Genomic DNA, 18,394 nt, shown 5'->3' with positions numbered 1-18,394 from the left:
GGACCCGTTTTCCCTTTTCTACTGAGGCTTACACTCAGAAGCCAAGACACATCTTTGGCTCCTGTTGACATGGCGGTGGGCAGACTTCTCTGCTCGGCATGCAGACAGACAGTCTCTGGCCGCGATACTCCCTAGGCTGGTCGATCTATGTTTGCTATCTTGAAGCTTACTTTCTAGAGGCACGTCGGCGCACCGGTTGTCTCAGGGTCGGGCAGAAGAGTCTCCGGCTGACCGGACGACAGGACCAGTGACCCACGGGGATGTCTCCGAGGCGAAGCTTCAAAAAATATGCACATAAAGTCGCTAGACACGACGAAAGGGGCCACACGAAGACAAGTAAGAGAGACAGACGAATCAGAGCGTGGAAAGACTGACTTGAACATTGGCCTATGCAAGCAACTTTCGTAACTAGCAGGGTCCTGAAGCAAAGTTGAAAAGTAATTTGCTTTCTAGACTGCACAAAACGGCATGAGAGGACAAAAAGACAGACGACGGTCTCTTCCGCCCCGTGCCGCCTCTTCTCATTACTCCTTGACCGACGCCGCAATCAACAACCGCCTATCCAGCCCACCCGGAACCCCACAAGCAGACTCGGGAACAGGGCTAACCTCGTCATTGACAACGTACACGAAGCCCTCCCCTTCTCCCCTGCATCCCGCCGCTTGGAACCAGTCCTGCATCGTGTCCTCCGCAAACTCCTCCATGTTCAGTGTCTGCCGTAGCCCCGCCGACCCAACCGCTTCGATCTGGCCGACGGACGGTTTGTTGTCCGTGCCCTCGATCACGATGAGGACCCCGCCCTTGCGCAGGCGCGAGGCCAGGGCGGTGAGGATGGCTTGCGGGTCGTCCATGTGGTGCAGGGCCATGGAGACGATGGCGGCGTCGAACGAGTCCATGTCGGGCGAGGAGAGCGGCGGGTTCATGACGTTGGGTGCGGCATCTGGTCCGGGGAAGAGGTTCCCCTCGACGGCGTGGGCTTGGTCTTCTGAGAGGTTTCGGGCGGCAGCGGCGCGGTTGTAGAAGGATACCATTGCGGGAGCGATGTCGATGGCGCGTATCTTTGTGACGTAAGGGAGGAGGGCCTTGGTCGTGATGTGTCTGTTAAATGTGCGTGCGAGACTGGATGAAGAGTGGTGGCAAAGGAAAAAAGTCGAGATGCGTGGGAATGTGAGTTGCGTACCCAGGAGGAGACCCCATGCCCACAGGCGTAATCGAGAAGCTTGAATTCCTTGCCGGCCGCTGGGGGTTTCAAGCCCAGGGAATCGGCCTGCGACTGCAGGAACCGCGTTTGCTGCTCTGCGAGCATCTTGACCCAGTCTTGCCTTAAGAGGTGATCCGCGTGGGTGCTGATAGATCAGTCCACTGCGTTAGTCGGACGACTTGATATATGGCGGGGTGTATACTGCACGTACTGGTAATACTCGCGGTTATGCTCCGAGAGACACTTGGTAGCTGGGGCTTGACTGGTGGTAGCCATGATTCCATTTATGTTGGTTAGGAGGGATATGAGCTGCGGTGAATTGTGTTTCTGTGAGATGTTCTCGAGTCGAGGCTTGAACAGACGGATGGCGGCGCGGCATTATATAGTTGGTCTGAACGGATCCCTTGTCAGCAGAACGTCTGAATGCTACCTCTAAGGATCACCAGGCGCAGTGATAGGGGCTTCGATCACGAGTCGATCCGGGGACTAATCGGGCACATTTGCCGCACCGGGCAACGTCAACATGGAGGCTACCGGAATAGTCCGATATGTCACCGAGGGATTGGAAAGGCTCCGGAGATGACGGCATCGTCTCAAAAGAACTAAATGTCATCCAATATTCACTTGGCTACCTGGACTCTATTGGAACTGACGCATTCCGCTTCCTACCATGGCCCATCTCGGCCATAACCCACTCGTAAACGGCCCACTGCACGGCGTTGACGATGAAAGCCCGGACGCTACACACTGTGAGGCCTCGGAAGAAGACGGACATGCCCCCCTCACGGTACGCGGCCCGGGCCATCTCCATGGCACCCAGCTTTCCCCCTCCAGAGAGCCCGGCACTGCTGCCTCCCCCCCGGCCCAGCAGAGGAGACGACGACCCGGGAGCACGGCCGCCGTCGAACGCCTGCGTCTGTACACGCGTCTTGATGACGTCGAGCGGGAAAATGCTCACCCACGTCGCGATACCCGCCAGTCCGCCGCAAAGAAGAACCTTGGCAGCCTCCTGCTGGAAGCCGGCGTCGTTCCCTTCCGAAGGCGCCGACCGGGCCTCCATCCAGCGCGAGGTGAGCTCGTAGGTCCAAAAGTAGAAGCCGTAGCCGATGCTGTCGCGCAGGGCGGTGACCACGCCGCCAAAGTAGAGCCCGCGGACGCCGTCCCTCCGGTAGACCTGCTTGGCGATGGACCAGCTGGACTGGCGCGGGGCAGAGACCTGGGCGCGGCACTTGACGAGCTCGGTCGGGGTGCTCACGACCCAGGTGGCGAGACCGCCGACGGCGCCGGCGACCCAGGTGGACCAGAGGCTGGACGAGTGGGAGTGTACCGGGAGGGAGAAGGCCGAGTTGAGGGCGGCTTCGGTACGGTTGTAGGAGACGAAGAGGAGGGCGTTGAGAGCGCCGTAGCCGAAGATCGGGGCGGCGGTGCCGGTGACGAGGGAGGCGGCGGAGCTGAATTGGCGAGCGTAGGCCGCGGGGGTCTGGGCGGCGAGGGCTGCGTCACGGGCCTGTAGGCGGACCTTGATTAGGTCGAGCGGGTTTCCGATGACGATGCCGACCGCGCCGCTCAAGTAGCCGGCCCAAAAGTCGGCGGACATTTTGCGGACGAGAGTAGGATAGGAATGAAGAAAAGGCGGGGAGAAACTAAAATCAAGCAGAGTAGAGACCCCGGGTCTCCGGATCGCGGTAGTGATCGACTTTGGCCCGAGAAACGGCGACTGCGGTTATGACGGAGAGGTAAGCGACCATCCATCCACCGCCGGCTATGGCCCAAAAGCGCGCATTCTGGACCCGGCTGGGGCTTGGCTGGCGGCGGGTCGTCAGGTAGCGGTAGTGGCCGACCTGGGCGAGGACCGTACAGCCGATGATGGAGGGCCAGTTGTCGGCGATCCAGATGCTTCGGGGGGAGGGAGGGGCGAGCGGGTGGTCCTTGGTGGGTGATGGAAAGGCGGTAGTAGACATAACGGAGTAATGGTAGTTCGGTCTGAAGGCATGAGTGAGTGTGGATGCGGACGGCGGAGGATAGGAGCTCCACAGAATTGGACGAGGCATGTGAGAGAATGTGGGATGGAGAACGGCGGCCAGTAGATAAGACAGCTCAATGGGTCGAGTCCAGCTGGCATAAATATGCATAACAATGCATTAATATGCATAAATAAGGGTGAGGTTATTCCGTTCGGGAATCGTTATTCCGGACCCGGTGCTTCAGGCAGCTGTTTGTCAACTGAACCGTGCGTCGGTCATGTGATAGCGTGTGTTGATGGCGACGCGGGTCTGTCGCGCCTTGGCTCCAGTCACAACACTCACTGCACTCGCTCTTTCCCCTCACATTCCCATCTTTCCCTCCGTCATCCCATTCTCCATTCATACCACAGAAACCATTGACGTCGAACCCGCCCTAAAAGACCGCCTCAAAGAGGTGCAGCATGTTTGTCCCCTTTCATCTCTTCCTAATCCACCCACCCGCCACTGACATCTCCCAGGTCGTCCCAGGTCGCCTCAACGCCCAACGCCGCAACCAAGGAGAACCCTCCCGGTCGGCGATGGGTGCCAACTCCCGAATCTCGTGATAAGCTCTTCAGGCCCTTCAAATGTCCCGGTGCCGCCCAGAGCAGCCCATCAGTCAATCGGCCTGCTCGCAAACGAAAAAAAGTCGACTACAGGGGCGCCGATGGTGCTGCTGACGAGGACAGACCCTATACCAATGCCGACCGTCTCGCCCTCGCCAACCGGGATGTTAACCGTTTTCCCGTCTTTCAGCCCAAGGACAAGTCTACCGTCTTCCGCAAGGCCTTTTCTGTTCCCCTTCTCAACAAGAACGCCTCCTCCTACAACCCCAACCGCCCGCCCCCGACCTTGGGACTCCGCCAAGGTGCCGTCTTTGTTGCGAAACCTCTACACGATCCCAGCGGCGAGTTTGCCATTGTCTTGTACGACCCCACCGTCGACGACAGGCCCGACTCCAAGCCCAAGTTACTCGACGAATCGTCCAAGAAGGACGAGGATGCCCCCGAACCAGACACCAAGATCGACGGGCCCATCGTCCACAAGAGCTTGGCCGAGATTCTCGGTATCAAGAAGAAAGTCGACGGTGAACATCCCAGGGTGCCTGTCGTCATCGACCCGCGTCTCGCCGCCGTGCTCCGCCCCCATCAGATCGAGGGTGTCAGGTTCATGTACCGATGTGTTACCGGCATGGTCGACGAAAGAGCCCACGGCTGTATCATGGCCGATGAGATGGGTCTCGGAAAGACTTTGCAGTGCATCACCCTCCTCTGGACCCTATTGAAACAATCCCCCGAAGCCGGCAAGCCCACCATTGAAAAGGCAATCGTCGCCTGCCCCTCCAGCCTGGTCCGCAACTGGGCCAACGAGCTGGTCAAGTGGCTGGGTCCCGACGCCATCACCCCTTTCGCCATCGACGGCAAAGCCTCCAAGGAGGAGCTGACAAGACAGCTGCGCCAGTGGGCCATTTCTAGCGGCAGGTCCGTTGCGCGGCCCGTCATCATCGTCTCCTACGAAACCCTACGTCTGAACGTCGAAGAGCTCAAGCACACCAAAATCGGCCTGATGCTCTGCGACGAGGGTCACCGTCTCAAAAACGGCGACAGCCAGACATTCAGTGCCCTCAACAATCTTAACGTGACCAGGAGGGTCATCTTGTCCGGAACCCCCATTCAGAACGACCTCTCCGAGTACTTCGCCCTGGTCAGCTTCGCCAACCCCGACCTTCTCGGCACCCGCCTCGAGTTTCGGAAACGTTTCGAGATCCCCATCCTCCGCGGCCGCGACGCCGACGCCACCGAGGACGAGAGGAAGCGCGGCGACGAGTGTCTGGCCGAGCTCCTGGGTACCGTCAACAAGTTCATCATCCGCCGCACAAACGACATCCTGACCAAGTACCTCCCCGTCAAATACGAGCACGTCGTCTTTTGCCAGCTCGCCCCGTTCCAGCTCGACCTGTACAACTACTTCCTCACCAGCCCCGAGATCCAGGCCCTCCTCCGCGGCAAAGGCAGCCAGCCGCTCAAGGCCATCAACATCCTCAAGAAGCTCTGCAACCACCCCGACCTCCTGAACCTCCCCGAGGATCTGCCCGGCTCCGAAGACTGCTTCCCCGAGGATTACGTGCCGAAAGCCTCGCGCGGTCGAGACAGGGACGTCAAACCGTGGTACTCGGGCAAGATGCAGGTCCTCGACCGCATGCTCGCCCGCATCCGCCAGGACACCAACGACAAGATCGTCCTCATCAGCAACTACACCCAGACCCTCGACCTCTTCGAGCGCCTCTGCCGCTCCCGCGCCTACGGCTGCCTGCGCCTCGACGGCACCATGAACGTCACCAAGCGCCAGAGGCTGGTGGACAAGTTCAACGACCCCGACGGCGACGAGTTTGTCTTCTTGCTCAGCAGCAAGGCCGGCGGTTGCGGCATCAACCTCATCGGCGCCAACCGCCTCATCCTCTTCGACCCGGACTGGAACCCGGCCGCCGACCAGCAGGCCCTCGCCCGCGTGTGGCGCGACGGCCAGAAGAAGGACTGCTTCGTCTACCGCTTCATCGCCACCGGCACCATCGAGGAGAAAATCTTCCAGCGACAGAGCCACAAGCAGAGCCTGTCCAGCTGCGTCGTCGACTCGGCCGAGGACGTCGAGCGCCACTTTTCCCTCGACAGCCTCCGCGAGCTGTTCCAGTACCGCCCCGGCACAAAGTCCGACACCCACGACACATTCAAGTGCCGCCGCTGCAAGCCCGACGGGAAGCAGTTTGTCAAAGCCCAGGCCATGCTCTACGGCGACACCAGCACCTGGAACCACTTTGTCAACGAGCACCTGGCGCCTATCCAGGATTTGCTGTTGCGCCAGGAGTGCGGCGAGCGGGACGTGTCGGCCGTCTTTCAGTTCATATCCCATTAGAAGAGTCGCTTGCCGATGCATTCGAATGTTATGCCATACAATGCTTATTCACGACGGGCAAAAGGTCACGGGGCGATTACTTGGGCGTTGGCGTACGGGGTTGCTTTACCCGCCAGACTTTCGTGGCATAGCGTTGTCCAATTGCAAAAGCATCATGATAATAAACCGATTTACTCAGTCAACATGTCAATTCTTTCTCTTTCTTTGTAGTATCATGACACTCGCTTGCTTTACCATACAAGACACTTCCACCTACATACACACGTATATCGCCCATCCCACTCTACAGCTCGTCCCTCTTATGGGTACTCTCAGCCGACGGCATCTCTTCCCAGTTCCGGCTCTTGGGATTCCTCTCCACGAACTCCGTCTTCTCCGTCCCAACCACCTTCTGCTCACCCGTCTCCTCCACCGGCAGACCCTTCCGTCTGCGGTCCAACGCGGCAATCTCCTCATCGTAGACGGTCCACTCGGGGACCTGGCGCCGCGCGCGGTCGAGCTTGGGCTCCTTGGTCTCGGGGTTGTTGCACAGGTCGATGGTGCGCGCCTGGGCGAGGCTCTCGTCGCTGCACCACGTCTCGCACCACAGCCACTCCTGCGGCAGGCTGTGGATCGGGATGGAGAACTGCATGTTGTTCGGCAGGTCCTGGTCGAGGTTGGACAGCGAGTTGGGGTCGGCGCTGAGCGCGTGGTACTGCTGCCGCAGCCGGTCGCCCGCCGCCATCTCGCGGAACCGCCCGAGGTCCACCACGTACAGCGCCGAGATGTGGTACGGCAGCCCGCGGAGGTAGTTGGCCCAGTACCCCTGCTTCCAGAACCGGTAGCCTTCCATCTCCGTCCGCGAGTCGCACATGGGCACGAACCCGTACGGCTTCCCCTCGAGGTCGTGGTTGACCAGGTCCATCATGTCCGTGCGGACAATCTGGTCGGCGTCGACAAAGATGACCTTGTCGAGCGACAGCGGGAAGAGGACGTCGAGGAAGAGGATCTTGTACCCCCAAATCTCGCGTTCCTTGTATTTCTGCTGCCGGAGCCAGTGCGGCCACTTGTACGCCACCATCTCGTACTGGAAGCCGTACTCGGCTGCCATGTGAGGTAGAAAGTCCTTGAACGACGGCGAGAGGAACTGCTCCATGAACCAAAACTTGACCGTGTGCTGGGTATGCTTCATCACGCTCAGCATCATAATGTTCAGCATTCGCTCGTACAGGTGCCCGCTCGCCATGGAAAAGATGTTGATATCGGCGTGCTCCTGTGCCGAGACCGACTTGGTCGGCTTGCGAACACGCCCAAAGAGTTCCTCGGCCATCTGGAAACCCCGAGAGACGATCCCGCCGTTGCCCCCTTCGCTTTCGGGTTCTTCCAGCACGTCCGCCTTTTCCTGCCCGGGCTTGCGGTTGAGACGAGGGTACAGCGTGGTGCCGAGAAAGTCCATCAACGCTACGTCTGTCCCTTCGTCTCCAGGCACTGGGGCCCATCCTTTGGCGCCAATGCTCTCGATGGTGTAAATGTCAGATGTCCTGCCCTCCTTGAGCTCGATGTTATAGATGCCCGGGTTGGCTTTGAATTGGAAGTAACCCAGGTTGGCCATGATAATGGTGTCGGCGAAATGGGGTTCATTCTCGGTCCCGAGGACAAGCTGCGCACCGCGCGGCGGGCTGCCACCCTTTCCTTCGCGCGAATGGCCTTCGATGAGGATGTGCTCGAGTTGGTACGTGGCGTCAATGTCGCCTTTGACGGAGCTCAGACGGATATTGTCCAGATCGTGCGCGGAAACTTTGGGGAACACCAGCCAGGAAGGCGGCGTGCTCATGCCGACCGTCATGAGGGCTTCCGACGGCAGCGCCTTGAAGGTCGCCCCAATAGCACGCACTTTGCCCGACTCGTCGAAGCTCGGTTCCGATTCCAGGACGTATCGGAAGAACCGCTTCACGGGTAGCTCATTGATGTGCTCCTTGGGATGCAGAATGAGTTTCACGTAGACGCCGTCCAGTTCAGAGAGGACCTTCAGAATCGGAACCCACGCTTGGGCTTGTTCGCTGACAGGGTCCAGGAGTCCAACAAGGTGTATGCTGGCTTCCTCGGCGTCACCGACTTCTATAGAAGTGGACGTAGGGTTCCAGGACTGGAAGGCATCGATCCGAGTTGCGGGGCCCGAGTCGAAAATGCCCTCGGGGACGTCAGAGATGGTGGACAGGGCTATAATGGACGTAAGCTTAGCCGCGGCAGTAGGGTCCGAGATTCGGTCAGTCAACTCCATATCTTTCAAAGCGGCGTGCACTGGGAGTATGCGAGCTTTGAGCTCAAACTCGAAGAATTGCTGGAAATCCTCCTCTGCAAAGGGGAGCTCGGCGGTGATGGGGCCAAGCACTCGCCCGTTTAGAATGAGCACGTTGGAGCCTGGCGCGACACCAGTTGCAGAGAGGAAGGAGGCCAGTGCTGTCGCATAATCGTTGTCAGGTTCAGGCTTCGCTTCATCGAGAAGGACCTGGAGCTGTCCCAAGCTCTCCACCTCAAGAAGGGCGTCTTCTTTCTCTTTCAAGGCGCTATTGATGGCAGACGAAGGGACGCCGGCTTCCGGGCTGTGCACAATCTCTAGCTGAATGCCAGGATTATTGCGCCGGAACTGGAGGGTAGAGAGGAGAAGATTCTTCCCTAGATCCGCTGTGAGGTCAAGCACGACAGTCAGGACCGCCCAATTCTCCTTGGTGGCTTCGGGATTCCCCTGAATAACAGGAAGCTGGGAGAAGAGACCGCGGTGGTCAGCGGAAAGTTTGCCGACATTCAGAATCTGCACAGACTCAGTGTCCTCGATGTAGGGGTTGCGGCGGGACACGGCGTCTTGGAGAAAGAGGCCGGGCGCCCAGTCATCATCACCGATGAAGCCGCGGAAAACTGCCTGCTGCATCAGCTTCAGGTCTCCCGTGAGCTTCTCGCCCATCGTCTTAAGCCAGTCGCCGTTTCTCGACGCAGGCATGCCGTTGATGAACATGGGTGGTACAGGCGTGTCTGCCGTGGCCCTCTTCACCCAATGCTGAGCCAGTCGAACCTGACCGGAAAGATCCTCGGACTGAAGGACGTCGTCGAATGGAGCTGGTACGCCATCTGGGAGAGCCTCAACCTCTCCGACGGCCAGATCGAAAGCGGTCTTGCTGGGATTGGAAAGGGAGTCTTCCTCGGCGGCCTTTTTGAGATAGTTGACGAAAGCGTCCACGCCGTAGGTCTCAAGCAAATGATAGACCATCTTGGCTTGATTGGCCTTGTCCTCGGTAGGAGCAATGGGAACCAGTCCGAACCTCACGGGAAGCCGCCGCTGGACGAAGGCGTAGAGTGAGTTGACCACTTTGATATCACCAGGCTGCGTAAAGTCCACCGGGAAGACAAGATTGAAGACATTCTGCCGGATCATGGGTAGTTGGCCAGGGTGGGTACGTTGCAGAAGCTGAAGGGCCGAGTGTTAGTGGACTGAACTCGAAAGACGAAAAAGAAAGACCCCGGGACTTACAGATGTGATGGAAGACGGGAACTCCTTGTACGCCTCATCGTTTTCAAGGTCATTGAGCCAAATGATCACGCGGCCATCTTCCTGCTCATCGCGCCAATCGAACCTCAGGGGCTCGTCAGCGACTTGAGCCGAGGCAATGTCATGGTGGCCCAGAAGCGATGTGGCCTGCTTGCCGGAGAAACCAAGTTCTCGTACGCTATTAACGAGCTTCCTTTCCTGGCGGAGTTTGTCGACCAAAGTGAAAGAATCGAATTGGCGGTCGCTGAGCCTCACGCCGTTCATCCACATGAGGTTGACACCACCCGGCGCAAGCTGCAATTGGTTCTGCATGTGTCCCGCGACAAAGTCGTCTGAAGCGTTGTGAGCTGCCACCGAGGTGGAGAATTTGGGGAAATCCTGCGTCAATCTCAGGAGAGCGTCCCAGGGATCCCGACTCTGCAGAATGAACGACGCGGCCTTGAGCCCGAGAGGGCCCAGCTCGGAAGTGGAAAGAGGCTTGAGGTCCTCCACCTCTTCCTCTTCGTCTAGCACTACCTCAGTGCCGGTGGGTTTCTGAGCCTCGTCTTCTCCGGTTTCCCTGTCGTCGATGACGATGTAATCCGTCTTCTTCAGAGCCAATTCGACACCATAGCCGCTGACAGGGAGTGGTTCCAAATCGGCGCCACTGGCCCTGCGATAGCGCAAGCGGTACGAGACCTCGCCGTTTCGCGCCTTTTTTGCCAGGACATTGTGCATGGCACCGAAGGACGGGGAGGCGGGATCGGCGTATAGAATGGCATCTGCACCAGAGCCCAACACGCGGTCGAATGGGAGGTCCTTGATGGTTCGGGGGAGTGATGATCGAGCAGAGTCCAACGAGGGAGAGCAGAATTGTTGTCCTTCGAGATGAACCCAGTGGTCGCAACCGTCTTGCGAAGAGTCTGCCAGGTGTGAAAGGATGGCAGTATCATAGTATTGATAGTGGGCTTCGATGCGTGGCGCCGAAGACCTTGTGGAGAGGCTTAGTTTGAAGGTCGATAGGGCTTCGGCGCTTGTGATATGACCGTCTTCCTGGAGGACCTCGAGGAACCTCTCGTAGAGGGCCTTGTCTGATGTCGCATCCTGGAAATATCCGCTGGCCACGCGATCGAGAAGGGGAAAGTACGACGTCTCGTTCTCACCGGCTGCCGTCTCCCTACGTAAGAATAGCCAGGTTAGCTCAAGACAGGAGAAAGGAATGGCTGTGTAAAACTACCCGGCCTTACAAGAGCTCGATTAGATAGGGACCAGCAGGGAATGCAGCCTTCATGGCCACATTGACCGAAGGAACAGCGGAAACATTGACGGCTGCCAGGAGAGTGAGGGCAACGCCCAGAGGAAGTTTGGAAAGCCGAATCATGGCTCCGCGAGGTAGTGACGGACCCTACAGAGGTCGTCCTCGTCTGGTTGAACCGGGCCAGTCGGTGGAAGAAGAACTGATCGTAGCTTACGAGTATGAGTTCCCGGATCAGATCAATGTCTGTCGAAGTATAATCTTGGGCTGCGCGTGTGAAAGGACTCATGCAATGCCTCGACGTTTGTGCTAGCCGTCATCTGGAGGGGCAAAGACGGTCGTTGCTTTGTGAACACCTTTGCGGAAACGACCCGAGCTGTCCTGATGGGGTTTAGTGTCAGTGGTAGCTCAGGGATTGTCGCATGGCAGAATAGCTGGCAAAATACGTTGAGGGGTAAAAGGTAGGCGGTGAGAAGCCGGAATCGGAATAACGCGCACCCGAACCCCTGGGTCAATTCATACATTACAAACGGTACAAAGTACCTAGACAGCCAGGCACGGGACCCACAGGAACCCACAGTTTGGAGATGGACACGAAGCGGAATTGCTACTACACCTACCATCATCACCCTTGCCTACTGAAGGTGGCTTTTCAACCCATTCTTGCTTGGTATCACCAGCAACTTTTCTCTCTCATCTCCTCTCCATTCTCCATCTTTTCCCTTTCTCCCACTCATGCTACCTGCAGCTGCATTGACCCTGCTGTCCCTCCCCTGAGTTTCTTTGCCTGAGGTGTCCCCCGTCTTGCTGCTGGATGCTCGAAGCTACGGCTTCACCTCCCCGCCAACATGCAGGCCTCGGGCAGTAATATGTTGACCAAGGTGCGCCTGAAACAATGTCCTCTCCCGGAGTACACCCGTGGGACTTTACATGTTGACTGTCTGAATAGTTCGAGTCCAAGTCGTCGCGTGCCAAAGGCATCGCGTTCCACGCCAAGAGGTACGGTGCCCATCCCATGCCGCTCCTTGCTTCCACCTCGCGCTTCAATAAGAATGATGCCTTCTGACGGACAATACAACGTGTAGACCATGGATTCTAGTCGCTCTTCACTCGTCCACGATTCAGCTCTGGGATTATCGCATGGGAACACTGATTGACCGATTCGAGGAACACGATGGCCCGGTGCGCGGAATCGACTTTCACAGGACCCAACCCCTTTTCGTCTCGGGCGGTGACGACTACAAGATCAAGGTCTGGTCGTACCAGACGCGCCGCTGCCTCTTCACCCTTAACGGCCATCTTGACTATGTCCGAACCGTCTTTTTCCATCACGAGCTACCTTGGATTATCTCGTCTTCGGATGACCAGACCATCAGAATATGGAACTGGCAAAACCGTTCTTTGAGTATGTTTCTCCAGCTTCCATGACGATCATACATTGTCCTATACCTGTCTTGTCCTGGGATGACTTCGGCTAACCTTGCCAGTTTGCACCATGACCGGTCATAACCATTACACCATGTGCGCCCAGTTCCATCCGAAAGAGGATCTCGTCGTCTCCGCTTCGCTCGACCAGTCCGTCCGCGTTTGGGATATCTCGGGCCTGCGGAAGAAACACTCGGCCCCCACCTCGATGACCTACGAAGACCAAGTCGCCCGTGCGAACCAGAACCAGACGGATATGTTCGGCAATACCGATGCCGTCGTCAAATTTGTCCTCGAAGGCCATGACCGCGGTGTCAATTGGGTTGCTTTCCACCCTACCATGCCGCTCATCGTGTCCGCCGGCGACGATCGCCTCGTCAAACTCTGGCGCATGAGCGAGACCAAGGCCTGGGAAGTCGACACCTGCCGGGGCCACTTCCAGAATGCGTCGAGCTGTCTTTTCCACCCGCACCAGGATTTGATCCTTTCTGTCGGCGAGGACAAGACCGTCCGTGTTTGGGACCTGAACAAGAGGACTGCCGTCCAAACCTTTAAGCGGGAGAACGACAGATTCTGGATCGTCGCCGCCCATCCGGAAATCAACCTCTTTGCCGCGGGCCACGACAATGGCGTCATGGTCTTCAAGCTCGAGCGCGAACGCCCGGCCTCTGCCGTCTACCAGAACAACCTCTTTTACATTACCAAGGAGAAGCACGTCAAGTCGTACGACTTCCAGAGGAACATGGAGAGCCCCACGCTCCTGTCTCTGAAGAAGTTTGGCAACCCCTGGAGCCCTCCCCGCACCTTGTCCTACAACCCCGCCGAGCGGTCCATTCTGGTTACGTCGACCGGCGATAGCGGTACCTATGAGCTCATCAACCTCCCGAGAGATGGTTCCGGTGCCATTGAACCCACCGAGTCGAAACGTGGAGCCGGTAACTGCGCCATTTTCGTTGCTAGGAATCGGTTTGCCGTCCTGAACACTGCGACCCAGGTCATCGATATCAAGGATTTGTCCAACAACACCACGCGGTCTTTCAAGCCACCAGTGGGAACAACCTACATCTATTTTGGCGGCACCGGCAACTTGTTGATCCTTACTCCCACGCACGTTCACCTCTACGACATCCAGCAGAAGAAGAGCGTCGCCGAGCTCGCCGTCAGTGGTGTCAAGTACGTCGTGTGGTCCAACGACGGCCTCTACGCCGCGCTTCTGAGTAAGCACAACGTGACCATCGTCACCAAGACGCTCGAGCAAGTGAGCACCCTCCACGAGACCATCCGAATCAAGAGCGCAACATGGGACGACACGGGCGTTCTGCTCTACTCCACCTTGAACCACGTCAAATATTCCCTCATGAACGGGGACAACGGCATCGTGCGCACCCTGGACCAGACCGTCTACCTCGTCCGTGCCAAGGGCCGGAACCTCTACTGCTTGGATCGCACCGCCAAGCCTAGGATTCTTCACATCGACCCCACCGAGTACCGCTTCAAGCTGGCCCTGGTCAAGAGGAACTACGAGGAGATGCTTCACATTATCCGGACATCGAGTCTCGTCGGCCAGTCGATCATCGCTTACCTGCAGAAGAAGGGGTATCCCGAGATTGCCTTGCAGTTCGTTCAGGACCCGACAACCCGTTTTGAGCTGGCCATCGAATGCGGCAACCTAGACGTTGCCGTGGAGATGGCCAAGGAGCTGGATCGCGCCAAGCTGTGGTCGAGGCTAAGCACCGAGGCTTTGGCTCACGGAAATCATCAGATCGTTGAGATGTGCTATCAGAAACTGAAGCAGTTCGACAAGCTTTCCTTCCTCTACCTGTCGACGGGCGACAACTCCAAGCTGGGCCGCATGGCGAAGATTGCCGAGCACCGGGGCGACTTTACGGCCCGCTTCCAGAACGCGCTGTATCTCGGCGAGGTGGAGGACAGGATCCAGATGTTCAAGGAGATTGACCTTTGTAAGTGGAGCGAAAAGAACTCCGTTAATGTTTTCGGTATGACCGCTTCGCTGACAAATAGGCAGACCCATTGGCGTATATGACTGCCAAGTCCAATGGCCTGGAGGAGGAGTGCCAGTCCATCCTCGAAGCCACTGGCCTTACTGAGGACGAGCTGACCATGCCCACCATCGGCGAGCCCCTGACTCCGCCCAAGCCCGTCGTCCCCACCCACAAGTCCAACTGGCCGACCAAGGCGACGTCCCAATCCATCTTTGAGAAGGCACTGCTCGGACAGGTAGAGGCTCTTTCCTTGGAGGACGACGCCGCTGGAGCGAACGGTTTTGGCTTGGACGAGGCCGCCGAGGATGAGGGCGCTACGAGGAGGGACGCCGGTCTCATGGATGCGGATGAAGATGATGATGCCGCAGCAGGATGGGACATGGGCGAAGACATCGTCCCCGAGGTCGAAGGCGACTTGATCGATGTTGAAAACGCAGAAGCTGGCGGCGCCAGCAGCAGCGAGGCGGAGCTGTGGGCTCGCAATTCGCCCATGGCGGCAGACCACGTTGCCGGCGGATCCTTCGAGACGGCCATGCAGCTCCTGAACAGGCAGGTGGGCGCCGTCCACTTTGCGCCCCTGAAGCCTCGGTTCCTCGAGGTGTACCAGGCCTCGAGGACATTCCTGCCCGCCTCGGCCGGGCTGCCGCCTCTTGTCAACTACGTCCGCCGTACTGTCGATGAGACGGACCTCAGGAAGGTGCTTCCCATTGTGCCGCGCGACCTGGAGTTCCTCGCCACCAACGATCTTCAAAAGGGCTACGACGCGATGAAGGCGAACAAGCTCGAGGACGGCTACAAGATCTTCAAGGGCATCCTGCACGCCATACTCGTCAACGCCGTTTCGAGCGAAGGCGAGGTGGAGGAGGCGAAGAAGCTCATCGCCTCGGCCAGCGAATACACCGTGGCGATGAGCATTGAGCTCAGCCGGAGGAAGCTCGGCGCCCCGGACGTTGTTGCCCAGGACCCGGAGAAGCTGAAGCGCAGCCTGGAGCTTTCGGCTTACTTTACGATTCCCAAGATTGAGGTTCCGCATAGGCAACTGGCGCTTCTGAGCGCCATGCACCTGGCGTTGCGGAGCAAGAACTATAACTCGGCGCTGAGTTTTGCCAACAGGATTATTGCCAACGGTGGAGCGAGCAAGATTCTCGAAAACGTGAGTTCCGTCACTTGATGCTTTGAGATTGTCGTGGAAGTTGCTGACATTCCTCCCCCTTGACAGGCCAGGAAGACAAAGGCGCAATGCGAGCGCAACCCCCACGATGCCGTGGATATCGAGTTTGACCAGTTTGCCGAATTTGACATTTGCGCGGCCAGCTACACACCCATCTACAGCGGCACCTCGTATGAAGAGTGCGCCTTTGACGGCTCCAAGTATCACACCAAATACAAGGGAAGCGTCTGCAGGGTCTGTGAGGTCTGTGAGATTGGCAAGAACGGCAGCGGGTTGAGGCTCTTCGCGTAATGGCTAGATGGTGTTTGGTGGGGTTTAAGGCTCTCGAGGCAGAGACGTCGATGGTCGAAGGGAAGACTGGGGAGTATAGGGGACCCAGGGAGAAATAACCTTAGAGATGACTGACTGCGCTGTTTGAGACGTCTTGGAGTCATTTTCATTGAGCACTGTCACGATGCGAGCTGGACGAAATTGAGGTGAACGTTTCATTACTCGTCATTCAACCGGATATCAGTGGCGGTGATGTGTATATTGTAGTAGTCTGCCTCTGGGATGCAATGACGGTGGCATTGCTGTCGGATGGTTGATAGAGTGGCTGTCGTGCTACCAGTAGATGTCTACGGGGTGGTGTTTTATAAAAAGTATAATGCCGAAATGTCGTCTCCGTTTCACTTCTACAGGTTCTTCTCAGACTGAATCTCCGAACGAGGGAGCAAGTATCCCAGCTGCACACACTCTTATACCCACCCAGGACACCTGAGAAACCTGTATTCTTGCCATCAATGACAGTGGTCTAGATATTAGTACAACACGCTAAGACATGCATATGTCTTCTTTCTCTCCTCGTCCTCTCTTCCCCCCTCTATCACGCTCCACCCATTCCTCGCCCTCTACACAATAGTCTCCAACTGGCGTGCGTAGCCTAGGGTATTCTCGATGATCATCTTGCTGACCTCCTTCTGCTGTCCGCTCTCGTCGTCGCCGGCCTCAGCCGCGTCGGGGAAGTAAATGTGGCCGTCGCGGACGACCCAGCCGCGGTGCTGCGCAAACTCGATGACGGCGCCTTCCGAGTCGAGGAAGAGGAGGGACTTGGTGGAGCTCAGCGGTAGGCTTGGGTAGGCGCGTTCGCTGCTGGAGGCGATTTCGGCGCGGATTTCGCTGGTTAGGATCTAGAATTCACGGTTGTATTAGCACGGCGTTGAAAGTCCTACTGGGAACACCGGGGTTCAAAGCAAGGGGACAAGGCCGGGGGGCGGTGGAGGACTACCTCAGAAAACACGTTGTATTCCTCGCACGGCACCTCGCGGCTCTGGGTGGCCTTCCAGACGCGGTCGTAGCTCCCCTCCATGAGCCATCGCTCGAGACGGATGGGGTAGCCGAGGTAGCGGTCGGTCTCGTCGCCGCCCGAGTCGCGGCAGGCGAGGGACTCGAGCTCGGAGTGGAACTCGGCGTAGCGGCCCTGGGTGAGGAGCAGGAGGAGGTAGAGGCCGGTGACCTTGTTGCGCTCGGGGGCGTTGGGGGGCAGGATGTCGGCGGGGAGCTCGTAGAAGGGCTGCAGCTGCTGGACGTAGCGGGTGAAGGCATCCGGGTCGCGGGCGCGGATGGAGGCGAGGGCGCCCTGCTCGTAGGTCTCGCGGGCCAGCGGGAGGAGGTGGGCCGGGGTGGAGGGGGACGGGGTCAGGGCGTTGAGTTGGAGGAGGATGAGCTTGGCTTTGGAGAGGAGGGAGGCGGCGTCGGCGTAGGAGAGGGAGGCGCCTTGGGTCTTGAGCTGGGCGACGATTTGTTCGAGGTTGCGGTCGGCCATGGCGGGCGGCTGGATGGGGAGAGTAGTGGGATGGGTCTGTGCGAGAAGTATCGCCTGTCGCAGGTACGAAGAAGGGTGGAATATGCCTTTGACGAGAGTGGAGAAGATGTCGGGAGAGGGTTGTGGGTTTTCGTCGTCAGATGGTTGCTACTTGGTAAATTACGTGAAGCTTGGAGGTTGCCAGCTTCACCAGGCTGAGATGCTGACGCAGGGATCTGGACATACACCGGGGGTGAACGAAGTGGTCTGGAGTAAAGTCACGTGATTTATGTAAGAGGAATCTCGCTTTAGACATTCGTGCAACCCACATGTGCTTAGTAATTCTACAGGCAAATACAAGCAGCGACCTCATCAGTGGTTCTTATTCGTGTATTCGTAAAAGGTTGGTCTCCCACCTTCACAAATTCCAGTGGCTGTGGTCGCATCTATTCATGGCTGCGCGCGGCTAGGAACATCCGCCGACTGTTGGACTCCCTTATAATAGACTGGGATAGCCACTGCATGGCTTGTCTCTTTGTCCAGAATTAGAAGCTTTTCGAAACGAGCGACAGAAAACCAGAACGGGAGTGGCGCAGCACGACCAACGGTTTCGATACTCACGACGCCGTAGAGTCCCTACATCATAGAACCGCCTGCTAGTAGCACTGGTACTGTAGAAGCCGGCAGGCAGGTATCCTTGTCGTCGCGTGTAAACAAGCGATCCAGAGATTGAAGTGACACGATCCAAGGTGGAATAGTGCCAGGCATTCTCTGTCTACGAGGCTCGTGATGGTGCTTCATGTTCGTCGCGTTCCTTCGCCGTCTGGTCGTTTAGGGCTATATCCCTATGCTAGTATCGGTGCCTCCCTCATGCGCCTGCGACGTGTTTGTCCGATGTTCCTGCTCTTATCGCGACTTTACACAGAGTACCAATACTGAGGTCCAGGTACCAGTACGCGGGCCCTGCCTACCTTGGTGACCTTGATATCCAACTGCGCGTCCACTTTCAAGGTACTTTTCCCTGTTAGTACATGATGACGAGGATGAAGAGTCGGTCGTCCATCTCGTGACATTGACCTTGGGCAGCTCCTGCCGTACCAAGTACTCGTACCCTACGCCTTCCCATCCATCCTCTTTCCTA

The 18,394-nt window shown here is 57.7% G+C and overlaps 6 protein-coding genes across 6 annotated transcripts; 2 read left to right on the top strand and 4 right to left on the bottom strand.

Annotated features, from left to right (window-relative positions):
• Nucleotides 1-365: 365 nt before the first annotated feature.
• Nucleotides 366-892, bottom strand: ACRALDRAFT_1066368 (uncharacterized protein). Its single transcript, XM_071017337.1, has one exon. The coding sequence runs from the start codon at nucleotides 864-866 to the stop codon at nucleotides 525-527; it is 342 nt and encodes a 113-aa protein (XP_070870948.1). The 5' UTR covers nucleotides 867-892; the 3' UTR covers nucleotides 366-524.
• Nucleotides 893-1,765: 873 nt separating this feature from the next.
• Nucleotides 1,766-3,226, bottom strand: ACRALDRAFT_1066367 (uncharacterized protein). The gene has a single exon (XM_071017336.1). The coding sequence runs from the start codon at nucleotides 2,796-2,798 to the stop codon at nucleotides 1,830-1,832; it is 969 nt and encodes a 322-aa protein (XP_070870947.1). The 5' UTR covers nucleotides 2,799-3,226; the 3' UTR covers nucleotides 1,766-1,829.
• Nucleotides 3,227-3,460: 234 nt separating this feature from the next.
• Nucleotides 3,461-6,114, top strand: ACRALDRAFT_2049918 (uncharacterized protein; the record flags this gene model as incomplete). The annotated part of the gene is made up of 2 exons (XM_071021570.1): nucleotides 3,461-3,628; nucleotides 3,694-6,114. 2 exons carry the CDS (start codon nucleotides 3,461-3,463, stop codon nucleotides 6,112-6,114), a joined length of 2,589 nt encoding a protein of 862 aa, XP_070870946.1.
• A 283-nt stretch (nucleotides 6,115-6,397) lies between these two features.
• Nucleotides 6,398-10,997, bottom strand: ACRALDRAFT_2030566 (glycosyltransferase family 24 protein; the record flags this gene model as incomplete). Its single annotated transcript, XM_071020666.1, has 3 exons — nucleotides 6,398-9,556; nucleotides 9,620-10,793; nucleotides 10,864-10,997. 3 exons carry the CDS (start codon nucleotides 10,995-10,997, stop codon nucleotides 6,398-6,400), a joined length of 4,467 nt encoding a protein of 1,488 aa, XP_070870945.1.
• A 502-nt stretch (nucleotides 10,998-11,499) lies between these two features.
• On the top strand, nucleotides 11,500-15,761 carry ACRALDRAFT_2049916 (uncharacterized protein; the record flags this gene model as incomplete). The annotated part of the gene is made up of 7 exons (XM_071021569.1): nucleotides 11,500-11,752; nucleotides 11,821-11,870; nucleotides 11,957-12,276; nucleotides 12,359-14,257; nucleotides 14,323-15,452; nucleotides 15,480-15,491; nucleotides 15,519-15,761. Exons 1-7 carry the CDS (start codon nucleotides 11,720-11,722, stop codon nucleotides 15,759-15,761), a joined length of 3,687 nt encoding a protein of 1,228 aa, XP_070870944.1. The 5' UTR covers nucleotides 11,500-11,719.
• A 599-nt stretch (nucleotides 15,762-16,360) lies between these two features.
• ACRALDRAFT_1073210 (uncharacterized protein) lies at nucleotides 16,361-17,274 on the bottom strand (the record flags this gene model as incomplete). The annotated part of the gene is made up of 2 exons (XM_071018077.1): nucleotides 16,361-16,639; nucleotides 16,738-17,274. The coding sequence occupies 2 exons, from the start codon at nucleotides 17,272-17,274 to the stop codon at nucleotides 16,361-16,363; spliced, it is 816 nt and encodes a 271-aa protein (XP_070870943.1).
• Between the last annotated feature and the right edge of the window lie 1,120 nt (nucleotides 17,275-18,394).

The sequence above is a fragment of the Sodiomyces alcalophilus genome (assembly GCF_042370955.1).
Source record: "Sodiomyces alcalophilus JCM 7366 unplaced genomic scaffold ACRALscaffold_11, whole genome shotgun sequence".
In the NCBI taxonomy this organism is placed as follows: domain Eukaryota; kingdom Fungi; phylum Ascomycota; class Sordariomycetes; order Glomerellales; family Plectosphaerellaceae; genus Sodiomyces; species Sodiomyces alcalophilus.
Note: the sequence above shows the minus strand (reverse complement) of the source record. Positions and strands in the feature narration are given on the sequence as shown.